This window comes from Scophthalmus maximus, chromosome 14 (genome assembly GCF_022379125.1).
Source record: "Scophthalmus maximus strain ysfricsl-2021 chromosome 14, ASM2237912v1, whole genome shotgun sequence".
NCBI classification, from domain to species: Eukaryota; Metazoa; Chordata; class Actinopteri; order Pleuronectiformes; family Scophthalmidae; genus Scophthalmus; species Scophthalmus maximus.
In genome coordinates this window covers 4,082,967-4,095,000 of record NC_061528.1, presented here as the reverse complement: position 1 = coordinate 4,095,000, position 12,034 = coordinate 4,082,967, and the positions used below count along the sequence as shown (strand labels likewise).

General features: G+C 45.0%; 1 protein-coding gene across 8 annotated transcripts in view; it reads left to right on the top strand.

The window, feature by feature from the left end:
• Positions 1-11,333, top strand: part of cacnb4a (calcium channel, voltage-dependent, beta 4a subunit) — a 24,757-nt gene extending 13,424 nt beyond the window's left edge. For 2 of the 8 annotated variants that reach the window (XM_035603599.2, XM_035603604.2), the window contains 12 exons: positions 3,874-3,993; positions 4,492-4,614; positions 4,707-4,834; positions 5,561-5,637; positions 5,823-5,842; positions 6,502-6,582; positions 7,364-7,422; positions 7,524-7,568; positions 7,682-7,913; positions 8,369-8,464; positions 8,556-8,732; positions 9,406-11,333. In XM_035603599.2, coding sequence (XP_035459492.2) covers positions 3,874-3,993; positions 4,492-4,614; positions 4,707-4,834; positions 5,561-5,637; positions 5,823-5,842; positions 6,502-6,582; positions 7,364-7,422; positions 7,524-7,568; positions 7,682-7,913; positions 8,369-8,464; positions 8,556-8,732; positions 9,406-9,669 — 1,422 coding nt within the window. In that variant the 3' untranslated portion in view covers positions 9,670-11,333. Of the gene's footprint in view, positions 1-3,873; positions 3,994-4,491; positions 4,615-4,706; positions 4,835-5,557; positions 5,638-5,822; positions 5,843-6,501; positions 6,583-7,363; positions 7,423-7,523; positions 7,634-7,681; positions 7,914-8,368; positions 8,465-8,555; positions 8,733-9,405 lie in introns of all 8 variants that reach the window. The other 6 variants (XM_035603602.2, XM_035603606.2, XM_035603598.2 and 3 more) reach the window with 3 other exon arrangements.
• Positions 11,334-12,034: the final 701 nt, after the last annotated feature.

Here is a 12,034-nt window from a genome sequence, read left to right as displayed (position 1 = left end):
AACACACACTTGTGCGTGTGCACTGATTTATTTGGCCGTCGGACATCAAAATGGGAGCGGCCCCTGACCCGGATTTGTTCAATTTTGCCCTTCGATGAATCGGCGTCTCTTTTTCTACATGTTGTATCGGGAATATCCAGGAGGTTTGGTTTGTGGGGGAAGGTTATCAGTAGACTCCCACCTTCTCCTGACGGAAAAGAAACACCAGCATCTCTTGATATTCCGAGATCTTCAGATGTAGGTGCTGCAACGAACGATTATTCTCATTACGAATTAATCTGTTGACTATATTCTAGATGAATCGATTGGTCCTAAAATTGTGAAAAATGTTGATCGTGTTTCCCAAACCCTCAAGATGATGTTTTGTTTTGTCCACACACCAAAGATATTTGGTTGACTGTCACAGAGGAGCAAAGAAACCAGAAAATATTCACATTTAAGAAGATGACATCAGAGAATTTTGACCTTTTTTTCCATAAAAACTACTTGAACCGATTTATCGATTATCAAAATAGTTGGCGATTAATTTAGTAGTCCATTATGAATCGAATATTCGATTAACTGTTGCAGATGCATGACCAAACACAATGTGGACACATTTTATATGTAGCTTAAAAGATTTTCAATCCAGCAAAAGGGAGGGTGGAGGGTGTGCAATCTGAAATTAAATATATTGAATGTAATTTGTTGCTGTTGCAATTTAAAAACAAGTGATGAACACTTCCCTGTATGGTGTCATGGTACAGTACGTGTGATGGATGTTGCGGCGCGTGCAGCATTACGTCACGCCACATGGTCCGATATGATGATCATGTTTACATTCAGCCCAATAAATCTCAGTTTGACGGCTGCGTTATCCCACAGCGCCCGAGACTTCTATAGCGCTTTTGGTCTCCACGAAGGGAACAAAAAGAGAGAGAGACGCGGAAAGAGAGACGTGTTTGGACTGGAGGACGGGTAAAGGCAGACGGACTGGCGAACAAACGGGCGGTTTACAAACGACTGTGGACAGGTGGGCTACGGACACCGGTGGGGCCCGATGAATCATAAAGGCCATTGATGGTGTGTGTGTGTGTGTGTGTGTGTGTGTGTGTGTGTGTGTGTGTGTGTGTGTGTGTGTGTGTGTGTGTGTGTGTGTGTGTGTGTGTGTGTGTGTGTGTGTGTGTGTGTGTGTGTGTGTGTGTGTGTGTGTGTGTGTGTGTGTGTGTGTGTGTGTGTGTGTGTGTGTGTGTGTGTGTGTGTGTGCCTCATTCATCATCATTCACTCCTTCATCTCATTTAATGCTGGCGACCAAGGGGGAATAGCTCCCGACCCTGGAGGAGCGAGGCGGATGTGTCTGGGCAGGCCTCAGTTTCACAGCCCTCTGTCACCGGTACCAAAGACTGAGCTGTAGGGGCTCCACCGGGTGCTCATCCTAATGTAGCCGTGCTCACTCAGCCGTGGCTTAGTAGCCGTGGAGCGCAGATTTCTTGTGTCACAGAGCGGCGACATCTCACTCCATCACGGCGACGGCATAACATCCAACTGGAGAGAGAGAGAGAGAGAGAGCGAAAAACACACTGCTGTGATATGAATTCAAATCCCCCAAAACTCCCTAATGTCTCGAGGATGTTTCCTTTTCTTGTCTGTACCCTGAAACACAGTCGGCTCAGTTCACCTGAAAAGGATCACAAGGTCGTGCTTATCGTCAGGTGCCTTCACCGTTCACTTTGCTTTTTCACGGAGAGGCAGCAGCTGAGGGAACAATTCTCCACTTTTAACAGCCTACTGTATTTTATGTCACGCTACTTATGTTTATGTTTGCACATTTTTCCTCAGCTGCTCGGCCATAATCTTGTCGTCTTTCTGGTTCGCTCGCTCTCTCTCTCTCTCTCTCCGCCTCGAGTGAGTGGGTGGGCGTTTTCTCTGCAGCAGCCACTGACTTGTAGCTAATAAGGACGAGGGGTGAGTTAGGGAGGCGATGACGCTGACGCTGATAGTGATCGTATGAGACTCCAGCCTGAGGCACCTTAATGGTGGTGGTCGTGGTGGTTGGTACACACACACACACACACACACACACACACACACTCAAACACAAACACACACACACACACTCAAACACAGACACACACACACACAAACACACACACACAATAAAGATACAGAATAACCAGTGATTTTAAGAGACCAAAAATGTCATGTTATGAGACATACAGATAATAAATTGAAGTAAAGGATAAAGGAATCAATGAGATGTTATAAAAGCCAACTCTGGTCACCCTCACCTCGTGATCTCTCTCCTCACTGCCGCCATTTCAACACGGACCACGGAGGTCAGAGAGACGGTCAGCGGTGAAATAACACACGAGACGTTTTATCGCTGCCATTTCCCCTCGGAACGTCATGAACCAGAAGGTCCTCGCTTCGCACAACTTTATGAAGTGGCAAATTCAAATTTTTAAAGGAACAAGCACCACTGTGGCAGTTTATCTAAACACAGCACAACTCGTATAACCTCCCGCACCGAGGAGGGTAATGTGTTCTGTGCCTGTATTTCTTTGTTTATTTCTTTGTTTGTTCACAAGATCGTGCAAAAAAGTACTGAACTGACTTGCACCAAACATGGTGGAAGGATGGACCATGGGGCAGGGAGGAAGCCTTTACGTCCAGTCAAAGGGGCAGATCCAAGAAATACATTTTTTCTCTCAATTTTCCTGAACATAGCGAGATGGGGCACCTTCTCAGGAAACATACTGAGGGTTGTGTGGCCTCGGTGAAGGTCCGCACACCAATGAGGGCCGTCCCAGTTGTGTGTACAGTCTCTTACGTTTGTGTGATTTTCCTATACAGAGAATGGACACAAATGAAAATGGGCAACATGAAATGAAAACATGTCAAACACGACAAAAAGAGGAGAGAACTAGTGTGACGTCTTCAAATACACTCTCTTGACGTCGCATGTTATAAATACCTCGAACCAAATGTTACATTTCTCCAAATGAAATGTCCGATTCATCCGTCGTCTTATTTAACCCACGGCAAGAAAGTGAAACATCATATACCTCTCAAAATTTGAAGCTGTTCCTTTTTAAACAAGGCGACATAAACAACTAAAAAGAGATGAAGACACAATAGGATGATTGTGCCATTTGGAATTTGGATAAGTAGAACATTTTGGAAGATTCCTCCAGGTCATGTCTCTCCCAGAAAGCTTGCATTGACTCAGACGATGAACTGAAGAAAACCTGTTGATGAGGAGAAGCATCAATGACCACGTCCAGCTGCCGCCGATTCAAATTTTCTCGGATAATATTTAACCCCGAAAACCTGAAATTTGATTCTCTTTTCCTGTGATGATGGACGTTGTTACAAGTGCAGCAGACTTTCAAACCCGCAGAGGTCGGTGTCGCAGTGTAGCAGTGCATTTCTCAGAGTGTTTCCCTGAGGCTGCAAGCGAAAGAGGAGGGAAGTCAAATTCATATTAACTCAGATTACCATGGTTTCAAAAAAACAAAAAAACACAAATGAGCTGGATTTCCTGTTTGTTATCTTATTTCTAAAAATAAATCACCATCTTTCTGAACCCTTCCCTCCCGGTCGGGTCCTCATCTTTCATCTATTGGCCTTTGATCCTGTGTGGAGGAGGGGGGAACACGGTGGATCATGTGACACACAAACACACACACACACACACACACACACACAGCAACACACACACTCCCTCAAGTGTCATCAAGCTTTAAATCACAGCCTCAGCAGCCGACAATCTGTGACCGTAAGGGGAAGTTGTTCGCCCCTGCGGCGGTTTCACCACCAGGGGTGGTCATTTTTCTTGAATCCCCTCCCCGTAACGTCAGGTCCATCCTCTCCGTGTCTCCGTTGCTCTGCAGGGCTCAGCTGATTCCTACACAAGCCGACCGTCTGACTCGGACGTGTCCCTGGAGGAGGAGAAGGAGGGCGGCCGGCAAGAGAAGGAGCAGCAGGCCACCGTTCAGCTCGAGAGGGCAAAGGTCAGCGTCGCCGGGGGGGGGGGGGGGCTGTCTGCGGAACAACAGGCCACTGTCCTGTAACGGTACATCACAAGGAGCACAGTCTCAGCTCTCAGAGATAAGACTCGTGATTCAGTTTCACCGCCGCCACTGTACGACTGGTCCGTCCCGTTTTCTTTTTCCTGCGTAAAACACCCGTGACAAAGCTCTGAAGGAAGTAGTGAGCAAAACAGTCACGGTGAACAGACGGGCAGCATTATTTTTTAAAGCGGAGGTGCGTCACGAAGCCCAGTGCGCGTGGCGTATTGAATAATCCAAAAGAGTGCAAACACAGGTGAGTCAGTCAAAGCGAGGGGAACAAAGACGAGTTAAGAAATGGCAACTAACACATAACATTCCGACATCTCAAAAGGGGAAACACGAGGCAACGAAGATGCAATATGGTCATTTGTTGCCGCCTTATTTCTCTGATTACTTTCTTTTTTCTTTTTTCTTTTTTACCTCTCCTCTGTGTTACAGACCAAAGCGGTGGCATTCGCCGTGAGGACCAATGTCGGCTACTGCGGCGCGTTGGACGAGGACGTTCCAGTGGCCGGCACCGCCGTCTCCTTCGATGCCAAGGACTTCCTCCACATCAAGGAGGTACGATTCGGGCCTGGTGTCCCGACAGAAACGAAGAAGAAATAAAGAGATGTAGGAGATCTTAGTCGATTTTTCATCCCCTCACGTCACAGAAGTACAATAACGACTGGTGGATCGGCCGCCTGGTGAAGGAAGGCTGCGACATCGGCTTCATCCCGAGCCCCCTCAAGCTGGAAAACATCCGACTCCAGCAGGAGCAGAAGAGAGGACGCTTCCATGGGTGAGTGAGAGGAGGAGGAGGAGGAGGAGGAGGAGGAATCGGCGGCAGTGAAGACACGCGGATCAAAGCGGATAAAGAGGGGGTTGGATGGAGGCTTTGGGGATGTGTTGAAGAGAGAGACACTTTAGGGATGAGAGGAGATCCCGGCAGCTGGGAGGAAATCAGGTGGACGGGGGCCAAGTTGTGTTGTGTGGTCCAACCTCTCGGAGGTGTGTCTGGGTCCTGGCCACCGCCGAATTTCTCCATCGGATGGGGTTGATGTGTTTCAGCCACCGCCACCTTCTCCTCACTTGCACTGACTGGTCTCTCTCACAAATGCATTTCTGTCTGTATATTTGGCCTCGATGATAATAGAGTCATTCAAAATTGTTGCACTTGCGGGCACAGCAGAACAAACAAGACACATCTAATTATATTATTAGCTGATCAAATATTCATATCCCACTATTTCCTATATTTGTTTTAGTTCAGGACAAACGTGTTACTTTGGGTAAGTTCAAAACACTTCACACTGCGATCGGTTATTTATGTCCACGAACTAATAAAGACCGCCGACCGAATATTATTTTTTTGTCTTTAGATAATGCTTTCATACTTTCATGTGTCAGCCTGAGCGCAGTCTGTGGTCGCCTGTTCTCCAGGGGGTTGATTGTGTTTGACTTGATGACGATTTTTCTTTACCTCAACACCTTTTCCTCTTTCTGTCCTCTGTTATCAATGTAGCAGCAAATCCAGTGGGAACTCGTCCTCGAGTCTCGGAGAGATGGTGTCGGGCACGTTCAAGCCAAACCCCAACTCGGCAGGTTCGTCCCACAGACACAATTTAGTCTGTTTAGGTCTGAGCGGTAAACGCCGTCGACAAACTCACAGATGGCAAATGTTTGTCGTGGTCTCTGCTCTGTATTTGTGTATTCACACCCTGTGATATAATTTCAGGCGTCATCCCAAGTCCAGTAAACACTCACTCACTTTTCATTTCTTTTTTCAGGAAAGCAGAAACAGAAAGTGGTGAGTGTGGTGAATTACTTACGTAAAAAAATACCTTTTCTACCTCTACTAATAACCTGAACTGTAAGGGACATATAAAGTATGCAGGTAAATTATTGTATAGCTTGAGTTACAGCCGAAAAATTACAATTAGAAAATAAAATTGTCCGTAACTGCGCTCATTTTGATGTTTTGTTTTTAAATGTACTATATAAATGTAATGTGATAAATACAATTTGGTCATCTGCATATATCCGATTTTTTTAAGTTTATTTGATTGGTCAGTTTTGTTTGTTTGTTGTAACTGTACAAGTATTGGAAATTCCACAATTTTTATTGTGTTGAAACCCCATTAGAAATCAGAAAATATTTTTTAGAATTTATTAGTAATCTGTTTATTTTTTTGGGGGGGGGGGTAAAATATGTACAAAATGCTCAAATGGAATTACGTAGTGGAGTACTTAAACATACACGAGAAGAAAGAGAAATGATACCCTTGGAGAATGTCTTTTTTAAAATTGATCTTTATTTATTTGAAATTGTCCTGGAACGTTATTCAGTTTAAAGCATCTCTCAAGTTACAGTTGTAAGAACGCGTGGTTCCATGGAGACTTGAGGAGACACGTACTGTAGTAATGATACTGTAGCTTGACTGTTGCTGTGTGTCCCCGTCCCTCCAGGCGGAGCACGTCCCTCCCTACGACGTGGTTCCTTCCATGAGGCCGGTCGTCCTGGTGGGACCGTCCCTGAAAGGTTATGAGGTAGGACGTGCTGCTGCTCCCTGGGGCGATTTCAATCAGCCGCTCCTCCAGAGCCAAATCTAAAAAATCTCCTGGTTCTTACATGACTCAGCCAATACGATTGCTGTGAGTGATAATTGATAGGAAAGAAGACTGACTTCACAGTTAAAACACTTTAAAATGCACATTTGGCAAGAAAATCCTTCATTCATTACTCGTTTGGTGATGAAATCCCCACCGTCCTTGTTTGACATCGTTTCACTTGTGCGTTCCTCGCGGCCTCCGTCCAGGGACTACAGATAAAAAACAAGCTTGTAGCTTTATCTAGTGCAATAATTGCTTTGTCCCTATTAAGTAAACAGTCAATTATAACGATAATCGTCTCGGGGTGACGATGCATCCGTTGAGTGCAGAGCCGACTCGTGACTTGTGTTGCATCACGTCACCGGCTCGGGCTTGATTCCCTCAGAGATACAACGGTAAAACTGAAGGCTGTCATTGATTATCAGTTACCACTGGCACCGCAGGACAAACAACCAAAGGGAGGCGGTGGGAGGAGGTGGGCGCCCGAGTCAGTTGTCATGGAATCACAGCCCTCGCCTCCCATTCTGGTGTTGCTGTGGCAACAACCTTCTGGGCAAACTGCGCCCCGGCTGAAAACGTGGAGCAGGTTTTGAAATTTAGTAGCAGAGAATAATTTGTGATGCACAAAAAGCCTTTTTTAGAATGAGATGAGTTACTAAATGATATTATGCTTTTCATCCTTTCTCTCCTGCACCCTCTTCCTCATTCGTCAACCTAGGTGACAGACATGATGCAGAAAGCGCTGTTTGACTTCCTGAAGCACAGGTTTGACGGGAGGTAAGCAGGCAGCCAAAAGCATCTGTCATTCGGATCCCCGCTGCCAGCAGTTTTGGCGTGTGTGTGACATGTCTGTGCGTGTGTTTCCATGGCTGTTGCAGGATATCCATCACAAGGGTAACGGCAGACATATCCTTGGCCAAGAGGTCAGTACTAAACAACCCCAGTAAGAGGGCCATCATTGAGAGATCCAACACCCGCTCCAGCCTCGGTAAAGCCACAGGAAACTGTCTCACTCAATGATGTGCACGTCTTGTAGGTGTCCAAACATCATGCGATCGCCTTCACATTCCTCTGCGTTCATCGTTGCGCTGCTCTATGTCGCTGTCTTTCCCGTAGCGGAGGTCCAGAGTGAAATAGAAAGGATCTTCGAGCTGGCCAGGTCTCTACAGCTGGTGGTGTTGGACGCAGACACCATCAACCATCCGGCGCAGCTCATCAAGACCTCATTAGCTCCCATTATCGTCCACGTGAAAGTGTCCTCACCTAAGGTAAGATTGAAGACTAGGGATTCACATTTTGCTGCTCTCACCTAACAGGACACTGTATATAGTCGAATGTGTCAAAGCTACAGTTAGTATCTTAGGGTCTAATTAAATTTCTGTTAAATTTCTGAGTGAAATATGAGAGGACCCATCCGGGCGGTGAGGGAGCAGAGGGCATGACCGTTACACTCGGGAGTTTGGACATATAGAAGCAGTGGCAGGCGTGTCATTGCCTGCGCCGGTTGGATTTCCTGGGGAATGTAATCTCCCCTCCCGAACACGAATGCAGCAGCTGTAATGTTTAGAGATCGGTTGTAAATCGTACGACTGGAAATGTTGATGAAAGAGGCCCGTGCGTGGCTGGTTTGCCGAGCGGCAAGCCTCTGGAGTTGGTATTCGTTCCATAATTGGAGACATTTTCCTTTTTTCTTCTCTTCAATTGTATATGCGTTTCCCCTCAGGTTCTCCAGCGGCTGATCAAATCAAGGGGGAAGTCTCAAAGCAAACACTTGAACGTGCAGCTCGTCGCGGCTGAAAAGCTGGCACAGTGTCCCTCTGTGAGTAAACGTCAAGCACACCGTGGCAAAAGAAACACCCATATGCCAGCATCAGCTTCACGTGTCCTCTCTCTTCCCTTTCCAACCCCAGGAGATGTTTGACATTATTCTGGATGAGAACCAGCTGGAGGACGCCTGCGAACACCTGGCCGAGTACCTGGAGGCCTACTGGCGTGCGACGCACACGTCACTCAGCGCGCCGCTCAACCCCCTGCTGGGACGCAACCTGGGCTCCACCGCCCTCTCCCCGTATCCTGCTGCCATTCAGGTGAACCTGTCGAACGGGAAACAAGACAAAAGAAGTTGTGCTGTACGCGCTTCCTTCCGGGGTTAAAGATGGAGCTCCTCGTATGTTGCTTGTCTGGGAAATTCAGTCACTTGGAAAACATAAATGCACATGTGTGTAGCCTTTTCCTGGACAGAGGGAAAGACGCGGAACAATCGTATGACGTGGAGACGTTAAAGCTGTGCCTTTTGACAAGTGCATGAATTGTTGCAGCCGGCGGGTTATGTAGAACTCCTCGAGTCTCAATAGGTCGTTGTAAAATGTTTTGCAGTTTCCTTATTGCGGGAGATCAGCAGCGTAATCAAAGTCTCCGCCAAATGCAATAAATTGTAAGGTTCCGTGTTCTTGCCACCGATCTCCTCGTGGCTCTGAGGCTCCATCGAAAGCCTCTCGATGGGGACATATTGGCAAAGCCATGCTGTAAGAGTCTGGTACATACTCTCCTCGACATAGGACATCTTTTTATATCATCAAACATGATGACTGTACGTGTTTTTATATTATATTGAACCAAATCTAAGTTTGTTAACCTTCGCAATAATTAACAAACCGTTTGCTAAGTTTGTATCCTGTCCAACATCATGTATCATGCAGTAGTTGCTGTACTCAAATGTAAAACACCATACTAAATCAGTATTGCGTCTCTCAAAAACAGGCCCAAAGAAACCGGAACAGCAACCACACCACAACAGACCTTTCGCCCGTCGAACGCCGCAGCCTGATGCCCGCCGACGAGAACTACCACAACGAGCGGGCGCGGAAGAATCGCAACCGCATGTCCTCGGGCTCGCAGCACAGCCGCGACCACTCGCCCCTGGTGGAGGAGGACTACCAGGACCCCTACCAGGACTCGTACAAGCCCCACCGTAACCGAGGGTCGCCGGGAGGCTACTGCCAGGAAACCAGGCACCGGCTCTGAGCCGTGGCCTGCAGCGAGCGAAGTCAGGGCCTGCCTTTCTCTCAACAGACCACCGGGGACCTACGAGCTGTAAGGCAGATTTCCCTGTGTCATGACGAAACTACTACACTCATTTGGACAGCGACAACCTTGTATTGATGTGTAGTACCTCATATTCCCTTTGGCCTTGACGCCAAATGGGCAAAAATTATAAACCCTGCTCTTGCTTTGATGTTAAAAGAGAAGGGACTGGATATGAAAGTAGCACACGACCAGAAAAGCTCTGTTTAAAAGGGAAGACGATGCCCCAGATGTGGTTTGTGATTCGATGTACACTAGCGCGTGACGTAGGCTCCTCCCGTCACCTCAGATGTTACTGTAGCATGCGGGAAGGACTGTGATTGCAGGTCACACTTCACGCCTCAAATCCAGTGCCAGACAGCAGGAGCAGCCGGTGGTTGATGATCAGCACAGAAATCCCGTTTGCACGCACCCAGGAGCTGGTCAGAAGCAGAATATGAATGCATCCTTACCGCTTCTCATGTTTGTTTACCACTGTCCTTTGACGTGAGAGTAATAAATCTTGTGGAAGCCTGTTGTCAAATCCCCGAGTTTTGCAGATTTTATTTCAAGTGACATTTATGGTGGTGGATGGTGGTGGTGTGTGCTCTTCAGGGTCCACACAGTAGCTCCCTGTGCGCATTCTTTCTTCCTCATTAACCACATCTAGACAGAAATGTTAAAAACTCGTGCAGATGCTAATTCATTTCAAAGCTCCAAACCTCAGGAATGAGAGGTCACTGTAGACCTGGTGTGCTGACAGATGTAGCGTTTATGTTCTCACCCATCTGATGGGGATTTGATACTGAGAGTTGCGTTGATATTGTTCAAAGACGTTATGATTTAGTTGATACAAAAGCGAGTTATTAATATCAGGAGCTCCGGAGTCACTACAACGGTCAGGCCAGCATGACTTTTTTTTTCATATGCCGTCATGCATCTTTCAGCTGCTGTTGTCTGTCGTGCTTATAGCAGGACGTGATTTGGACTTAGATTTTTAATGAATGACTTATATTGAGGGCTTCCATTTGTAAATACAGTCAAAGAATTGAATTAAATTACATTTCGTTCATTTCCTCTTTCAAAGCGTTGGATTTGCCTTCCAACATCGGACAAAGAATAAAAAACTTTCCTCCACCTGACTTTATTTTTAAAGGTTTTATGAGAAAAAATTCAGTTATTTGTTTTCATTTCATAATTAGTGATAAACTATCTGAAAGCACTTGGGCAGGACCTTGTGCTGCATTAGTCACAATGTCTTTTAAATGTAGAGCAGTTTCCTGCATTTATGAAAAATCTGATGAATCACACAGGATTACTATATCATTATTGTATCTTGAAATTTATTATTGTTGGGAGTTAATTTTTTTTTTTAGCCCATAGGCCAGAGAACTCATTGTGCTCCGGCAATTCTGGAAAAAGGAACATTGACAAACAGATATTTGTTCTTATCTGCCATATACAGTAGCTTTTATTGTTGTTGTTGTTGTTTCTAAACTCTGGAGAATAAGCAACAATTTCAAAGATCTGAATACTGCCTGAGAGAGAATGATGCATTGAGTAGAAGTTTGTGTGCACTGTCATTTTACAACTGTAATGAAATAAACTGCCCTTATGCTGTTGAATGTATAGCACTTGTATTTGTTCAAAAACATACACACACACACCTTTTCTTTTTCTTTATTTCTTCATATATTTTGATATTTTTAACAGAAGGCGACACATGAAAAATGAATATTTATTTTTTAATGGTTTATAAAATGGGAAACGTCTTCAATTTTTTTCTGAATAGTCTAAATAAAACTCAAGTGTCAAGAGAAACATTGAAATACTCTGACCAACCAAAACAATGAAACAGGTAACTGGTGTTAATGTTGTGACTGATCTGTTTTGAACGAGTTCATTCAAATCCTTTAGTAATGTGATGTAAACTTATCTTATAATTATTATAATAATAACAATAACTATACACATACAATGTAATATAAATGAGTGTTTATACCCATATTATATTAAAATGTAATATTGGTTTCTAATATTTCAGAAAATATGAAAAATCACACTCTTCAAATTGCTTGTTTGTTTTTTTTACCCAAAAACTCATCTAAGAAAACTTTCTTGGCATTTTTACTAAAAAACGTGCTTTAAATTGTATTATTATACAGTTTATGTGGCGGTCAGTATGAGGTTATGTAAGAATTATTACAGTATCATCATTCAATGTTTTTCAGTAAACATATCAGTAAACTTGTATTTGTCCTTTTATATTATACTCTCAGGTGGCAGTTTATCCGAGCAAGCAAAAAATAATAAAATAAAATAGTCC